Source organism: Myotis yumanensis, unplaced genomic scaffold (assembly GCF_028538775.1).
Source record: "Myotis yumanensis isolate MYYU_CA2020_CCGP unplaced genomic scaffold, mMyoYum1.0.hap1 SCAF_2, whole genome shotgun sequence".
Classification (NCBI taxonomy): Eukaryota; Metazoa; Chordata; class Mammalia; order Chiroptera; family Vespertilionidae; genus Myotis; species Myotis yumanensis.
The window spans coordinates 85711321-85729574 of NW_027223753.1; the positions used below are offsets into that span (position 1 = coordinate 85711321).

The window sequence follows — 18254 nt, forward strand, 5'->3', positions numbered from 1 at the left end:
GAACTTGCAATGGTCCAGTTACTGCCCGACTACTGAGTAGCCAACACTGGACCAAGTGCTATGGAATTCTAATGAAACATGATTGTGTAGGGCCAGCCTACAAAGAAGTTCAACCATTTATGGAAAGACAAAGGGCATAAATATGTCTTTGAAGAAAATGAGAGTTAAATAACACAAAGCAATAACACACTAGGCATCATGAGACAATTCATGTATTATCTTATTAAGAGTTATGGATGAGAGGTTCTAGAAGTGTGCAGATGGCTTAATGGGTCACACTGGTCAGGCCTCTTCCCTGAGCTCCAGCCTAGTCTCTCTAAGTGCCTGCTTTATACCCTCTCTTAGATAAGTAATAAACCTAACCAATAATAACATGTCAGGACTGAACTCCTTAGTCCTCTCCAAGTCTTCCCCATTGAAATCCACAGCAATTCTATTCTCTGATGATTTCAGCACTTCTCCCTTCTCTTTCACACTCCACATCCAACTTCTCAGCAATTCTGTCAGTTCAATCTTCAAAATATTAAAATAAAATTTGACTACTTTTCACCACCTTCACTATTACCATTCTGGTCCAAGTCACCTCCATCTTCCTGTCTTGAGCTGTTGTAATAATAATTGGTTTCACTGACTCCACCTCTGCCTGTTAGTAATATTCTCAGCATGATAGCCACAATGAGTTTTAAATGTAAGCAGACCATGCCTCCTCTGCTTAAGTGGCTTCTCATCTATGTGGAACAATAGCCAAAATCCTAGCAATGGCATTTAAGACTTCTCAGAGTCGGCATAGCTCAGTGATTGAGTGTCGACCTATGAGCTAGGAGGTCACAGTTTGATTCCCCGTTGGGGCACATGCCTGGGTTGCGGGCTCGATCCCTAGTGTGGGGCATGCTGGAGGCGGTCGGTCAATGATTCTCTCTCATTATTGATGTTTCTATCTCTCCCTCTCCCTTCCTCTATGAAATCAATAAAAAAATATATATATATACTAGAGGCCCGGTGCATGAAAATTCATGTACTGGAGGGGGGGTGTCCTCAGCCCGGCCTGCCCCCGTCACAGTCCAGGAGCCCTCAGGGGTGGGAGGCGACCCGGCAATCAGGCCACTGCCAGCAGCACAAGCCTCGGCCAGCCCTGGTTACCTGAGCCTCAAGCATCCCTGGGCAGTTGGGGAGCTGAGGGCAGGTCCGGCCGCACCTACGCCTGCGGCGCTCCCCCCCACCCCCACTCTCACGGGGTTGAAAGGACTGGGGGACTCCGGTGGGGCTGAGGGGACTGGGCACCGCCATCTTGTGGCTATGGACGCTGCCATCTTTGTGACAGTGATGGTCAATTTGCATATTCCCTCTTTATTAGATAGGATTTAAAAAAAAGACTTCTCAGAGTCTAGCCCTTGGACTTACCTCCCACCACTTACTCAATCACTTATAATCCTTAATAACCCTTGCTCATTCATTTCGGACACACTGGCCTTCTTGCTGGTCCCAAGCACACCAGGCATGTTCTACTTGAGAATCCCTGTTTGCTCTTCCTCCCCTGGACTACCCCCTTTCACCAGACATCCTCGAGGCTCCCTCTTGCACTACCCAGGGTCTCTGCTTCAAGGCCATCTTCTCAGAGTGGCCTTCTTTGTCCTCCTTTCCTCTTTCCCTGATTCATTTTTCTTCTCGCACTTATTACTAACTGATGTATATATATCAGTGCCATGAAGGAAAATAGTATTTTGTTTATTGTCTTTCTCCCCAGATTGGAATATAAGCTCCAGAAGAGCTGGCATTTGAGACCAGATTGTTCACTTCTGTGTCCCCTTCATCTGGAACAGTGCCTGGTAAATATTAGGTATTAAATTAATACTTTTTGAATAAAAGGATGGAGAAGGAGGAGTGGAGAGTTAGTGGATGGGTAGAATTAGCAAGTATCAGGGGGATGGGTGGTGGTTTCAGTTGGGGAAAATGCCTCTAAAAAACTGTAGAGATGAGAATTTTCTGCAAGAATAAGTAGTTTTATTGGGGAATGGCCTAGAAACAGAATGGGAGGAAGTTGGAACTCTTTTTCAGAGGTTGTATGGCATAAAGTAGAACTATTATGGATGACTGACTTAAAACAAATTAAAAAGACTTGTGCCTTTTTTATCCCATAATTATGGAGAGTTTTTGAAGATTTTTGAATAGATGAATCAAATGGTGAAATTCATTTGAGCAATATTAATTTTGCAGAACTTGGCAGGGTACATTAGAAGTCAATCAAGAGACTACAGTAATAACTTAATGTAAACCAGAAAGCTCATTCAAAGTTAATAGTTTCCATGAGTGGGAAAGAAAGGATATTAGAGATAGAATACAGAAGGACTGACAGGTCTTGATGACTAATTCAACGTGGCAGGGAGGAAGTACAATTGAGAGGAAATCACTGGGGAAAGAAGCCAGAGTTACGGGAAGTAAAAGAATAACTGGGTGAGAAGTTTAAGAACATCTTGGTGGTGAGGAGAACTGAACGCATAGGCAGCATACCCCTGCTTAAAAAATGGAAATGAACAGGAGAGAATACTTCAGTTTGTATCAAGCAGAGGGTGCGTGGACAACTTGATCTTGAGGATAGAGGCAGTAAGTACATACTTGCAGAGAGAAGGGAAAAAAAATCATCAGAGAGAAAGACACTGAGAATGCAAGAGAGCAAGGGGATCATGTAGGGGACCCACACATAACTAAGACCACAGATGGTGACCTTGGTGGTGAGAATGAGTAACTTTTCCTCTTGAAATAGGAAGGAACAATGAGAGAATGTGTCAAAAATACTGTAAGATGGAGAAAAGGGATGATATGGAAAAGGAATTGGTAAGGGGATTTTGATTAAATGTCTTGAAAGTTCTTCCTAGAATTAAAATATGCATTGTTTGAAAGGGTGTTTTAGCATAAGATTAAGAGCTTAGAGGTAAGCAGGAAAGCTAAAATGGTATATGCTGGGAAGGGCACCAGGAAAATAATGAGGTAGATAAAAGAATAAGTAGGTACTTTGGAGCATCTAGCTTAAGTTAAATGGCAGGTCCCTTACCCATTCTCCAGCAATGTTCTGTTTAGGGAAACACAAGTGGCAAAAAGCAGATGCCAGTAAAGATCAAGTGTAGGAATCAGCCTTGCAGGGTCAAATGGCGAGGGAACCTCAAATGCTAGTGAAGACAGCATGGGATGGCCAGTAGAGTACAGAGGCTGCACAAGGAGTCCCCGGAAGGAAACCAGTACAAGGAAGAGGCTGGAAAAGTTGAACCTCTGAAAATCCCAATTTAAAAAAAGCAAACACATTTAAAATAACAATGAACAATTTGGTAAAAAATCCTAGCCCTCTTAGAGCTTCTATTCTGTTCCCGGGAGAAAGTAAGTATATATAATACATAAATTGGTGAAGGAAATTAGTAGTGTGACAAAGAGATGGTAATCAGAGATGAAAGCTCTAAGTCCAAGACCATAAAGCTAGATTGGTGCTCTGTGAGTCTAAGTGCTAAGAGGGCTTGTAAAGCAGGTACACACATGAGTTTGAAACAAATCCTATTACTCACAGCCAAGGGGAAAAAGTCCAGAATGTATTACTGGCTTGCTGGTTTGGCATGCAGTGTTCTACTTCTGTTGGATTATGTCTGTTTCTTTTTCCTCTATAGTTGTTTGGGAAAAATAATTTATTTTTAGTTGATTTTAGAGAGAGACATTGATGTGAGGGAGAAACATTGATTGGTTGCCTCCAACACGTACCCTGACTGGGGATTGAACCCACAACCTGGGTATGTGCCCCGAGTGGGAATCAAACCCGCCTCCTTCTGGTGTAAAGGATGATGCCCAACCAACTGAACCACACTGGCCAGGGCTGGGGGACGAATAATTTTTATGCTCTGAACTTGATAAGGCTTTCAGATGTTCATTGGCACAACAGGTACCAAGAGAAGAAAAAATGAGACATTTGTCTGAGAAGGGCTTGGGCTATCTAAGCTTTGTACCCAGTGTAGGTTCCCTGGCTAGGGGCTTCTCTCCGGGCCCCCTCCTGTCATGTGATCAGTAAAGGTTCCTAAAAAAAAAATGCAAATCTGACTAGCCTACACCTTCTCTACTGGGACAGGGTCTGGATAGAGGTGATGACAAGGAGACTGAGGTAAGGCTTCACTTGGCGGGGCGGGGGCGCTGCTGCACAGTGGGAATGGGAGCTTCTGTGGTTCGGGAGGGCTAGAGCTACAAAGGAATGATGTCATGTGGGTCCCTGTTGGGGATGTTGAAGTCCTCAAGTCTTCAGCTGGAGAGGAGGTGGAGAAGCAGATCAAAGGATGACTGCAGTGATCCTAGAAGGAGGATGGTAGGGGTTATGGAAGGGTGTGGAGAAGACACCATAGCCCAGATATTGGGACCGTGACTGATGGTGATGGTCTGTTTTCTAAAGAAGACCCAGGAGCTCTAAGAGCAAAGCCACCTCCTCCCATTCTCCTCCTTCCAGTAGAAGGGCAGGCTGTGGTGAGAATGCAGGCAGGTGGCATGAGCTGTCTTCTGAGAAAATGTGGGCTGAATAAAGTAAAGATATAAATGTGCTAAAGAATAGACTGAAATTTTTGTACAGTGATGTGAGGATGTTGCCATCCACAGTGGGGTGGGACTCTCAAGAGAAAGACACTGGAGACATGGAAGCATGGAACAGAGTGTGGACTCTCAGAGGGAAGGCAGGGGAAGGTGGGTGAGTGGAAGGTAATCAACCAAAGACCTTGTATGCTCATATGCATAACCCATGGGCACAGACAATAGGGAGCTGAAGGCCTGGGGCGGGGTGGGGGTTGGGGATAGAGGGTGAGAGGGGTGGCCTAGACGGGGTCAATGGGGGGAAAAAGGTGACATATGTAATACTTTCATCAAGAATTTTATATATATATAAAAGGAGGCTGAGTATGATGGAGAGATATGGAAAGCAGCAATCTACAATTACTTGTAGAGAAAATGGATTGATAAGTGAGGCTCTGGATTGAATACAAGAGTGGAGAAGGCAAAGCCTTATTATCGCAGGGAAAATAGGTCAAACTTCCATAGTCATTCATTCATTCACTTAATCACTCACTGAATAAATATTAATTGTGTGCTATTATGGGCTGAGTTGTGTACCCCCAAAATTCACATATTGAAGTCCTAACCCCCAGTACCTGAGACTGTGACTATATTTAAAGACATAATTAAGTTAAAATGAGGTCATAGGAGTAGACCCTAATCCAATATGACTGGCGTCCTTTTAAGAAGAGATTAGGACACAGATACACACAGAGGGAAGTCCATGTGAGGACACAGGGAGAAGGCAGCCTTCTATCAGCCAAGGAGCATGCCCTCCAAAGAAACCAAACCCAATGACACCGTGATCTTGGACTTCCAGCTTCCATGACAACGAGGAAATAAATTTCCTTTGTGTAAGCCACCCAGTCTGTGGTTATGTGTAGAATGACTTTGCTATGTTAGCCCTAGCAAACACACACACATGCCCACTATGTAGAAGGCAATAGTTTGAATGAAATATAAACAGAACTGATAAAAACCCTTCTTCATAAGGTTCTATAGAAACAAGACTACATGGGATTTCAAGTTCTTGTCCATTGGAAGAGAAATCTCTAATTAATGCCACTTGCCACCAGGCCAGAGCTGCAGTAAACACCTCCAAACCCGAAGCCTGGCTGTGGAGGGAGCAGAGGCTGATGAGAGGGATGGGGTCCAGCCTGCTCTTGGATAACATCACTACTCACCCCTACCACTTTCCTAACCACTGCACTCCCCAAAGGATCAGAAAGAGGAATAAGCAATAATAAGAAAGCAGAAACTACCAAGAAGAAAGTACCACTATAATTTGAACCTACCTGGACAATGTTTAAATGTATTTTTCAAGAACTGTGTCTAAAAGCCTCTAGCTAATCTTTTAATCACTCACAGATTGGTTTAAATATACCAGCAGTTTTCTCCGTGAAAACCCTGTATTCTACAACTTCCTTCATGCCAACACCAACAAGCAGTATGGCTTTAAAATATGAGATGCATGCCTCACCATGGCAGCCTCCGTGTTTGTCTTCCATGTCAATCCACTTCACGGCTCTGAGGTTACCAGTCCATGATGCATTTGGCATGGAGCCAGGGACACCTGCAATGTTGACAAAGAAGAAAGCATAAATGAGAACCAAGAGAGAAGGGTGTCAATTTCTTCAATTAGCCCTCCAAGTCATTTTCTTTAAATATATTATCTTTCACATCAGATTTTTCATCATTATGGTATGAATAGTTGGTGGTTATGGGCTTGGCTTTGCCACCAGTAAAAAGAATCTATTGATTTTTTTTCATAGTGTGTGTGACCAAGCCTGAAAAGTTTGGTCACACACATAGAGTTTAAGAAATACTGTAGTGTAAAACCACAAGAGAAGGTTGGGGATTTTTGGTCTCTTCATGGCCTTTAATTAAATGTACTTGCAATCCTAATGTTAATTTTTTTTTTTTTAGGATTTTCCAGATGGCTTCTAAGAAGTGCAAGCCCTGGAAAAAGGCTGCTCAAGGTTCTTAGTGCTAATTAAGTGAGAGCAATTCCAGGGTCGCTCTTATATGACATTGCAATTTTAGGCATACAGAGAAAGACAGCTTGTTCACGACATGTTTAACATAAATCTTTTAACACACTGTGCTTTTTATTTGTTAAAATACTTCTTGAGCATTTGATATTTGATGTGCTGGGAACTGGGGACAGAGAAATCATTCCTGATCACCCAATGAGGATAATGAATTGTCTATCCCAGTAGTAGGTTTTGAGCTTTGAGTTTTTCCTAGAAGGTTGGTATATACACGGATCCACTCATCTTCTCTATCTCTTTCAGTTGTTCTTTGACCAAATGCTGTTGCTGACCTATTTTCTAGTTAGAAATTATCTAATGCACCTTTGAAACATAAAGAATTCGCCTTAAAAGGGGAGAGGGGAGTTTTAGGTTGTCATCTTGCTAAGCCAAGGTTTCTCTAACTTGGCATCATTGACTGACACTCTGGGCTGGATAATGCTTGGCTATAGGTCCTGTCCTGTGCAGTGTATGATGTTCAGCAGCACCCCTGGCCTCTACCCGCTAGATGCCAGTAATACATACCCCCCAACTGTGATAATCAAGAATGTCTTCAGACATTGCCGAATATCCCCGGGGGAGCGAGATTGCCCTGTTTGAGAAACACTGTGCCAAGCTACTCAAATAACCCTCTTCATCTCAATAAATGTTGGAGAGGTCCCAGAGATGAAGGGCCCATTTAATCACATAGAGTAGTTATACCCCAAGATTTCCATTACTGGAAAAGGAGTATATGGGAATCAATGTAAATCCTACTAGCGGAGGAATATTTCACTTCATAAGAACTGCAGCAATTTTCACCAGTGAGAAATTCAACCTGAGCACCATTTTGATGTAATGGCACTAAGCAGATGTTATCTGTATTCAAATTGCAATAGTCCTTTCTTACAAGACTTTAAATATTGATAAGATATACTGTGGTAGGCAGAATAATGCCCCCCAAGCATATACTCAAGGAAGTCCGTATCCTAATCCCTGGACTTTGAGAATATGTTATGTTTTATGGCAAATGGAAATTAAGGCTGCTAATCAGCTGACCTTAAACTGGGAAATAGGGAGAGTATCCTGAAGTATCCAGGTGGGCCCCATGTAATCACAAGGGTCTTTTAACAATGAAAGTGGGAGGCAGAGTGTTGATTGGCCTGGTGTGATGTGAGGACACCACCACGTCTTTGCCATTTGAAGTGGAGGAAGGGGCGAAGGATGCAGGTGGTCTCTAGAAGCTGGAAGGCAGGTAACAGATGCTGCCCAGTCCCCACTGAGAGAAACAGCCCAACCATGCCTTGATTTTAGCCTGGTGAGACCCGTGTCAGACTTCTGACCTGCAGAACTGTAAGACCATACATCTGTGTCCATTAAGCTGCTAAACTTGTGGTAATTGTTAGGGTGGCAAATGGAAAACTAAGTACATACTAATGAGAAAAAGTTACCCAAGACGATGAATTTTTAAAAATATATTTGTATTGATTTCAGGGAGGAAGGGAGAGAGAGATAGATACATCAATGATGAGAGGGAATAATTGATCAGCTGCCTCCTGCAAGCCCCACACTGGGGGTCGAGCTAGCAACCCAGGCATGAGCCCTGACCGGGAATCGAACCACAAACCATGACCTCCTGGTTCATAGGTCGACGCTCAACCACTGAGCCACACTGGCTGGGCAGAATATTTTTTTAAAAAGGAGAAAAATAGACACAACTAATACTAATACTTTTCAAGAAGTGTAATTGGATAGGCACATAAAAATATTTCCTCTTTAATAACATTAACAAAAACATGTGCATTTTCAGAACAAAAAAAGCTCTGTTCTTTTGCCCTGATGTCACATAATAATTATATGATGATCTAAATCAAGAATTGTACCAAGGTTTCCTAACTAAAATTAAATTTGGCATGGCTTTCCTATATATAGCATGAGTCTTTAGGGGTACACCTCAAGAATCTTCCTTTCTTGCTGCCAAACTTGAAAACTCTGCTTATACGTGTTGAATATTCAAGAAAAATGCTATTTATTAAGTGATATTTCTTCCTACTGCTTTGTCATTAACCTGCTCTGTACCTTTGTGCCTCATTTAATGTCACTCAGACTCACCTTTCAAATGAAGTAGGTAGATTAGATCAGGGTTTTTCAACCTTTTAGACTGCAAACCACAGAGAATTTTACTCCATCACTTACACACACACACACACACACACACACACACACAGTGCAAACCTAAGTTTCACAAATAACTCTTAGGCTTATTACAAGCATTGCAGTTGCTAATTTTACATTATTTTCTGGTCTATTCTCATGTTAAAAACTCTAGTCAAAACCTACTAACGTGATTGCTGGATCCACTAATGAGATACAACTACTATTTAAAAAATACTGGACTAGATGATTGTATTTTTGTTGTTGCTGTTATTATTATTGACTATCAGGCTTCTAGGAGGATAGTTATGGGGTATATGGGTAATAGTCTACCCTCAATTCACAGGAAAGATCTATTTTTCATTCTTTCTGGGATGCGGAAAAAGAAGACACCAATATTATCAGAGAAAACATTTCAAACTATTAAACCAAATTCTCTCATTTGCTCTTCATAGGCTTATTTAAACAAAAGATTTGAAATAAAGTTTACAGAGTAACCAGCAATGTTTTTCTTGGGACTAAGCCTTTATTAGTCAAATAACTGCACTTGTTGAATAAATGAAGATGATTCTTTGAAATACAAGCTTTATTTACATTGGCTTGACTTTCTTCTTATTGTTCTCACACAGTGTGGCCCTCATTTTAAGAGACAAATTCCAGCTATTTAAGGTCAGATATATACTTTCTAACTTATTAAATAAACAAAGAATTTCGTTTTTAAATGTCAAAAGTCAATGCTGATGTCAGTTTACTGAAAGGATTTTCTCACATTTAGTGGTGGTGCTGTAAATTGGTACCACTCTGGAAAATCAATTTGAAAACAGTGTAGGAAAGATCAGCATAATTGCCAATTTCCTTTGGCCCTTTAAAACAATAGTTTCAAAGTAAGCTAGGAAATAATTCTTAAAGTGTAAAAATCTGTATATGACCATATTCATTATGACATTATTTACACATACTCACTAGTAGGCATTTTAAATCCCCATCTGCTCTTACTGTGACCTTGAATAGTCATGTAATTTCTTTGAAACATCATCTACTAACCTTCAAAACCTCACAGGATTTTGTTAGTGTTAAATAAGATAATGTATGTGTTGTGCTTAGCATAGAGCCTGGCATACAGACTACTCAATAAATGGTTGAAAACATAATTCCTCTATTAAAATCACGGGGACATGTTGCTATAGAAGACAGCTTTTTTTACTATAATCTAAAGCAGGTTTCTCAACCTCGACATTACTGACATCTGGGCTGGATAATTTTTTGCAGACGATTTCTTTGCTGTGGGGTTGCCCTGTGTATCGTAGGATGTTTAGTGGCAGCATCCTGGGTCTTTACCCATTAGATGCCAGTATCAGTCCCTCCCTTCCCCCATCTCATCCCCAGTTGTGACCATCAAAAATGTTTCCAGATGTTGCCAAATGTGCCTGGGGGTGGGGGTGGGGGCAAAATCAGCCCTGGTTGACAATATGAAATCTTAATTATTAATAAAACCATGTATAAACATTTGCATGTGAAATGAAAAATGTTTTAAATTTATAAAAGTTTCTTCAATGTTATTGTATTGCTTTTTTATTTTTAAACATTTTTATATACATCTGAGTCTTAATTGCTTCACTGATTTAGTAACTGTGCTTGTAAATATTCTAAGAATAATTCAACACAATGTTCATTGTTAATTGGCTTTCACAATAAAAAATGGAAAATTAGCTAATAACAGAAAGGCAGTGTTAAGTAACATAGCCTCTTTTTCTTATTGTTAACTGGGGTAATTTTTAAACATAAGAAGAGCCCTGGCTGGTGTGGCTCAGTTGGTTGGAGTGTCGTCCCATGTGCCAAAGGGTTGCAGGTTCGATTTCCGTTCAGGGCACATACCCAGGTTTTGGGTTTGATCCTGGGTTGGGGCACATACGGGAGGCAGCCGATAGATGTTTCTCTCTCACAATGATGTTTCCCTGTCTCTCCCTTTCTCTGTCTAAAATCAATTTTTAAAAAAGTTAATTTTAAAAATAAAAAGATACAGTATTGTTTTCACCTACCAATGGTTCATGAATCACATGGGGTTATTAACACATGAAGCATGAGATGGCGTGTTTATTTAATGTGGGTATTTTCTAGAGGTCTGCAGTCCCTGAGATAATAAATGGCATAACATCCTTAAAATAACAGCTCTTCATTCACCGTGATAACTGCCCACAAATGGTTGTAAAAGGAAAAGAAGGAACAGGGGAAGGAAGGAAAATCCAGAGTTTTCAACTCAAAGGGATTTTAGAAATTTTAATATGTTTTAATATTTTAATCTTTTCCCCTTAATGCTAAGCTGTGTGAACTAGAGCTTAGGAAATATAAATAAATTGCTCAGGAGTGTGGACCTGCTAAATAACTTGTTTTGTTTCAAGATAATTTGCTCACTTATTCTATGGTTTTTTTACCCTACATATTTTATTTTTATTGAATTTATTGGGGTGACATTGGTTAATAAAATTATGTTTCGGTGTACAATTCTATAATGCATCACCTTTATATTGTACTGTGTGTTCACCATCCCAAGTCAAGTCTCCTTCCATCACCATTTATCCTCCCTATACCCTTTTCTCCTCCCCACCCCTCCACCTCCCTCAGTGGTTTCTTATGTGCCTCCCATGTTCCAGAGTAGATGCTGGGGGGAAAGCCCTGAATGAGATGTTCTTGGAGCTTTTAGCTTAGTGTATCCAGAGGGTTTATATGTACCGATATCCTCACTAGCAGCCCAGGCACCTCTACTCAAGGGTCTTTCCTGCAAAGGGGGCATCTGTAATACTTTCAACAATAAATATAACTTTTTAAAAAAGAGTCTTTCCTGGACAGTGCTGGTGTGAACAGGAAAGGTTAGTGGAGCATTTGGAAAAGTGGGCAGTGCTGTTCCAGAGCAGTTCAGGTTTCATTACAACCCTGACCTTGTCCCTTGGCCCTCTGCCTATGTTTTTTTTTTTGGCTGCTTGTCATCTGTAACTCTCAAACACCCCTTACATTATGGCAAATTTTTCTGAGGCAGTGGAGGTCTTCAGTTTCACTACTGCCAGACTTGTCACCCGACAACTTTCCCTTCCTTCCTCCACTAAACCATGACATTCTTCAAAATCCTTCACGTCACAATTGATCCAAATCTAGTTAATCCTCCCAGCTCTGACTGCTGTGATTCTGTGCCTACAGGAGCCCCCAACTGATTTCCAATCTAATGGCAGTTCTTCAAGCCTTCCCTGGCTTTTTAAAAAACAAACCAAAAAAATTATGTAGCTTTATAAAATAACTTTTTTAAACTTCAGTCCAAACTGGTGAAACATAGAAATCCATTTCTTGAGCCTCATTACAGGCTGAATCAGAAACTCTGCGCATAGGACCAAGAAGTTTTTATTTCAACAAGCCCTTAATTTTAACAAGGCTTTAGAAACCCCTCCTCAAAAGGTAGACGGGTAGAATGTGAGGTGAGTCTTGAATGACGGGTAGCATGTGATTAGCTGACAGTGTTGCCCAGAAGCAACACTAGAAGTGACTGGATGGAGGCGGAAATGGTTCTAGCATGTGAGAGGAGAGCCCCAAATCTGACCCACCCCATCCAGTGGGCTGCATCAAAATTGTGCTAACAAGGAATGAAAAGAATAAAAGTAGTCACCTTTAAGAACTATTTCCCTTCCAAAAAGTGTTGTTTCCAGTGGCCCAATGCAAGTTCCTGAGCTCCAGCTCTGAGAATAACCTTGGATAAATAATTCGTCTTTCAGCATTTTCCCTCTGTACATTCTTTTTAAAAAAAATATGTTTATTGATTTCAGAGAGGAGGGGAAAGGGAGCGAGAGATTGAAACATCAATGATGAGAGAGAATCATTGATTGGCTGCCTCCGGCACGCCCCCTACTGGGGATCAAGCCCAGAACCCGATCATGTGCCCTTGACCAGACTCGAACCTGGGACCCTTCAGACCGCAGGCCAACGCTCCATCCACTGAGCCAAACAGGCTAGGGCCCCTCTGTACATTCTTTAGAAGAGTCTCACCTGTGTGAGTACATGTTGTACATTTGTTTTTAAAATGTCAAAGCAAAATAAGTTTTCTTTAAACTGGTTTGCTTGTCTTTAGTGCTAATTCAATGTGGAAAAGAAATATTAAAATGAAGAGCAATTGGGTTACATTTACATGCACTAGTCTGTGTTATTATTTTTCACACTCCCTCCCACTAGTTCTGTTTCAGGGGCCCTCTCTTAGGCATCACATATCCCAAGCAGCCAAAAACGGCCATTAGTTTCTCTGGAACTTTCCTTAGGTTATCCTGTTTTTCTGAGAGTGTGAAGTTTTGCGAGTAAAGTATGAAACAATGAACAAATTCATTATGATCATGTTGTTTCATGAAAGTCTGAGTTCAAGTAGCCTTTCAACTGAGAGGAGTGGACCTTTTATTTGAAGGTTAATGAGAGCACCTGGGAGAAAAAAATCTCACATCATAGTGTCTGCCCACCGTTTGGTCAGCAAACCATTCATTCACTGAGAGTGGCAGAGTATCCTTTCCCGAGCTCTGTCAGGCAAGACTACTTCTGGCATGAACAGGAGGGAAGTCCTCTGACAACAGACTTTAATCAGTTCCAGGAATACCATAGTGTCTAAGCAAATGCCAGAACACTGTCTTTGATATATAGACAGAGCCATCCTCAGACAAGTGGCCAAATAACTAGCAAATACTCTGTAAACTACTGAGCAGAAGAAAAGAATGAAGGGAAGGAAGGAATGAATGTCAAGTAATGTTTTCAAACTAAAGAATTTATCAAAACTTCCTGGAGGGCTTGTTAAAATAAAAGCTACTGAGTCCTAGACCCAGAGTTCCTTTTGTTTTCTTTTTTTTAAAAAAAATTGAGGTATAAATGCCATTTAACATTAGTTTGAGGTGAAGAACATAACTTGATATTTGTATATGTCGTGAAATGTAAGTCCAGTTAACATCCGACCAACTTTCTGTTGCGCTTCAACTGATTTCCAGTTGACTGGCAGCTCAGTCCAAGCCTCCCCTGGCTCTGGCAGCGCTGCTTCCCTCTGCGGGCACTGCCCTGGCTCAGGCGCTCTACATCTCTCACCGACTCTTTAACTGCCTGCCAAGCAGGCTCTGATCCAGGCTGCCCATTTCATTGGCAACACCACCGGATGCTCTTCCTATAGTCTGTTAACCCTGTTGCTCTTCTGTGTGGGGATATGGGATTACTTTGAATCATCCACCCTGTGTCTGTTTCTTCAAGCCATTTGAAGATACCCAGCAACCACTCACCCTATGACATATGAAAGCACATTCAGACTTGTATCATCCTAGACCAGCAGTGGGCAAACTACGGCCCGAGGGCCGGATTCGGCCCGTTTGAAATGAATAAAACTGAAGAAAAAAAAAAAGACCGTACGCTTTTATGTAATGATGTTTACTTTGCATTTATATTAGTTCACACAAACACTCCATCCATGCTTTTGTTCCGGCCCTCCGGTCCAGTTTAAGAACCCATTGTGGCCCTTGAGTCAAAAAGTTTGCCCACCCCTGATCCTAGACCTTTCCTGCTGATGTCCATTCCACCTCTTACTAGAATTTGATTCCTCACCCCCTTCTCATTTTAGGACACAGTTTAACGTTTATCTCCTTCCAAAATAAAAAACCCCGGCTGACATGGCTCAGTGGTTGAATGTGGACCTATGAACCAGGAAATCACGGTTTGATTCCCCAGTCAGGGCACACGCCCGGCCTGCAGGCTCAATGCCCAGTAAGGGGTGTCCAGAAGGCAGCAGATCAATGATTCTCTACCTCTTTCCTTCTCCCTCTCTGAAATCAATAAAAAATTTTTTTAAAAAGCTAAACTGGCATTTTTTTCTTTTGTTTTAGATTGTCACTAATCAAGCCCCAGCCATCTCCCCACAACCATAACCCTGGCTGGGTCCCTCGGTTTGCTGCTATAGACCACATTCCGACCTGAAGATCCCCAAATTGTGACCATGCACATGAGGATATTTTGCAAGCTTGTCCCCAGACTACAAACAGCCCATAACCCGCATCTGATGGGTGTGTTTGGTTTGGCCACCATAGGAAGGGGAGTGGAACACTGAAAACAGATTTCTCATGAAAGTCTGGATTGCTGGGTCCCTAGACAACAATTCACTGGGGCTATAGGCAGGCAGGGGCTCTCCTGCACCCCGGTTCCCACCATGCTTCACTCACTCCTACTGTCTGCCTGGCCCTGTTCACCTGTAGTTTGCAACACTTTCAGGCCTCATCTCTCATCACTGCTCACACACACCAAAGTCTCCTGTCACCCTTTTGGGAATTCCTTAATGGGTCTTTCATTTTCACCTGGTTCCCCATACTTTGGCTTATGCAAAGGTCTAATACAAGAAAACAAGCTCAAAATAAACCCTGGGGATGTAATGTTCACAGCATGGTGACCATAGTTAATACTGTATTGTGTATTTGAAAGTTGCCAAGAGTAAATCTTAAAATTTCTCATCACAAGAAAAAGAAGTCTGTAGCCATAAGTGGTGACAGATGTTAACTAGACTTATTGTAGTGATTATTGTGCGATATATACAAGTATCCAATCATGGTGCATACCTGAAACTAATATAATGTGTCAATTATAACTCAATTAAGAAAAAAAAATAGGCCTCAGCCAGCGCCCCACCCCTCCTGCTGGGTCTCTTCACTTCCCCAGCACCTGGCCGGAGCAGGTGGCAGTCTCCCAGGGCAAGCGGCCCCGAGAGGAGGGGGCGGGGCCTGGCGCAGGGAAGGCGGGGCCTGGCGGGAGGGGCGGGCGGGCCGCTGCTCCAGCAGGTGCTGGGCCTGACAGGCCAGCCGGTCCCGACGCCCAGCCCCTCGGAGTTCCCGGAAGAATCCCTGGCCAGAGGCAGTTAGACGAGGGACAGAAACCCTCCCAGGCCCGCGGGCGCGGGGTGAGGCTGCCAGGAAGGGGTTGGGGGCGCCTGAGGGGCGGAGCATCCCTCTTCTCCTTCTCCCCGGAGCCCTGCCCCGCCCCGCCCCGCCGTTACCCTCCCCCCCCCCCACACACACCCCGCCTCAGGAGCCCAACGTGGACTTCCAACAGTAACCAGGCATTAACATCCTGCTGTACTATGCAGCCATGTTCATCAGATGAATTTTTCCAAGCCCTTAATCATGCTGAGCAAACATTTAGAAAGATGGAAATCTATTTGAGACATAAACAGTATGTGATGTAATTCTAGTTGCTGGTGATGGCAGAATCCCAGCTCATAGATAGGTGCTCTCCTCTGCTGATTGCTTTGCTGCCATGTTTTCTAATGATGTCAGGGAAGCAAGACCAGAAGAAATAAAATGGAAGTTGTAGAACCGAATTCACTATGGTTCCTGATTCAGTATGCATATGCAGGCCGCCTTGAATTACAAAAGGATAATATTTAGTGCCTGCTATTTATAGTTTGCTTTCAGTTTCACAGATTGTGGAAGCATGCTGTAAGTTTTCTTTTTAAATGTTTTTATTGATTTCAGAGAGGAAGGGAGAGGGATAGAGAGATAGAAACATCAATGATGAGGGACAATCATTTATTGGCTGCTTCCTGCACGCCCCCTACTAGGGATTGAGCCGGCAACCCTGGCATGTGCCCCACCAGAATGGAATGGTGACCTCCTGGGTTCACGTTCAACCACAGGGCCGCACCAGCCGGGCCATGCTGTAAGTTTTTAATGAAACAGCGTCACCCATCCAACTGCCTTGGAATCCGTTCTTTTGCTGATTCCCAAGGTTGTACAGATTTGCATAAAGTGGCTCACAATTATACTGTAATACATTTCATGGAGTAACTCGAAACCAGGAATTTGTATTATTACCAGCTAGTGAGATTGCAAAGCTCTTGGCCAGTGATGAGATGAGGAGACAATATTGGAAGCACTTCTAACTACGGCCTTCATGATTTGCAACAGAGTCAGAAAGATCTCAGTAAACTTTTGGCTTATAGTAGGCTACCTTTTTTCGGGCCACAGTTCCTGGCAGACATGGAAAAATAATGAACTTTTTGGGGATGATATTGAAATAGGAATTTTAGGGGGTTATAGATAGGTTTAGGAAATTTTTTAAAATTAAAGAGGTCCATGGAAAAAAACACAGGGCTACAGACTGGGAGAAGTTACATTTCCATAAGATAAGGAAACTGGAAGTAGCAAGAGGTCTATATTTACAAAATAAAGGAGGAAGAAAGCCCAGAGGGAATAGGAGAACAATGAGGGAGGAGGGAGGTTTTGACCTTTGAGCTCAGAAGTTGCTATAGTGACCAAATCAAAGGGGAATAGTGGCCAATCAGAGGGGACATCGAGGCACAAAAAACTGCAGCCTTTATAAACCAGGGAAAAGGAACTCAGTGGGACTCTTTCCCCCTCCCTAGTGGGAGTCTGTGCTGTGAGTTTCTTTCCCCTTCCTCAAGTGGGAGTCTGTACTTGTTTTCAGTAAATTTCCACCTTTGCTACATCATCTTCCATTCGTGGATTCATTTTTCGACTCCATCGGAGAAAGAGCCTGGGAACCATCCTGCCCAGGGGAACACTGCATGTTTCAGTCCAAAAATCCCGTATCAATATAGAATGTCAGAAACTCATTATGGAAGCACTGGAGTATCATTTATTATCAGAGAGATGACCCATGTTACAAAGTCCTCAGATAAAACCGAGGAAGTCAACTGTTGGTACACTATTTTTCATTGAAGGAATGGATTTAACAAAAGAAGCAGCAAGCATTGAAAAGTACGACCTCTGTACAAATATGTGGAGCCCTGTGGTGAATATGAATGGGAGGAGGCTATAGTTCAGTGATACAGTGTTAGATGACAAACTATGTGGTTGGAGGAGGAGAAGCACTGAAGACTTTGAATACCGTAGAATGCTACAACCCCAGAACAATTTGGCAATACAGTATTGGAAGGTCCCAGGTATGCAGTCGGAGGGCATGATGGCTGAAGCTACTTGAACACAGTGGAAAATGGGACTCTCAGGCCTGACAGTGGAATTTTGTTGCCCCTGTGTCCACCCTCAGGAGCAGAGTCGGTGTGGCAGTACTAACTGGAAAGCTTTATGTAATTGGTGGTAAAATGGAAGTTCTTGTCTCAGCTCAGTAAGAAGTTCTGATCCTCACTGATTAGGATTTGCCCTCCCCTCAGGCTGCCAAGTGCAGCAGCCCTGGTAAGCCCACTAGGAAACCAGGGACCATCTGAGGAGGGGCCTGGGTCTGGCAACTGACACCATCCAGCTCAGCCAGCCCACCCAGCCCTAGTGAAGCTGGTCCTGGTCAGAGAACTCACAGAATCAGGAAAAAATTTCTTTAAGTCACTAAGTTTTGCAAGTTCTTTTCCTCCCAACAAATCCTTCACTGATTTTTTTTTTTTTTTTTTTGGATGCAAATGTTAGGGAGTGAATAAGGGCCAATAAGATAATTCCGTTCTTCAGTTTTTATCTTTCACTCAACCGGTCATCTACATTAGTTCCCCACTCATAGAATCATCTATAAAAC

At 42.5% G+C, this 18254-nt stretch overlaps 2 protein-coding genes and 1 pseudogene across 6 annotated transcripts in view; 2 read left to right on the top strand and 1 right to left on the bottom strand.

Annotated features, from left to right (window-relative positions):
* Positions 1-11296, top strand: part of CUNH6orf52 (chromosome unknown C6orf52 homolog) — a 68654-nt gene extending 57358 nt beyond the window's left edge. The window contains exons 6-7 of one of the 2 annotated variants that reach the window (XR_011470273.1): positions 1745-1837; positions 6493-11296. The gene's annotated coding sequence lies outside the window, so the exon portion shown is untranslated. Of the gene's footprint in view, positions 1-1744; positions 1915-6492 lie in introns of those variants that run through there. The other variant, XM_070405752.1, reaches the window with a different exon arrangement.
* Positions 1-18254, bottom strand: part of GCNT2 (glucosaminyl (N-acetyl) transferase 2 (I blood group)) — a 97561-nt gene that overhangs the window by 2792 nt on the left and 76515 nt on the right. For 3 of the 4 annotated variants that reach the window (XM_070405742.1, XM_070405744.1, XM_070405743.1), the window contains exon 2: positions 6047-6139. The exons of the other annotated variant lie outside the window; for it this stretch is intronic. In XM_070405742.1, coding sequence (XP_070261843.1) covers positions 6047-6139 — 93 coding nt within the window. The remainder of the gene's footprint in view (positions 1-6046; positions 6140-18254) is intronic. 4 annotated transcript variants of the gene reach the window in all.
* On the top strand, positions 15853-17882 carry LOC139004403 (kelch-like protein 5 pseudogene; annotated as a pseudogene).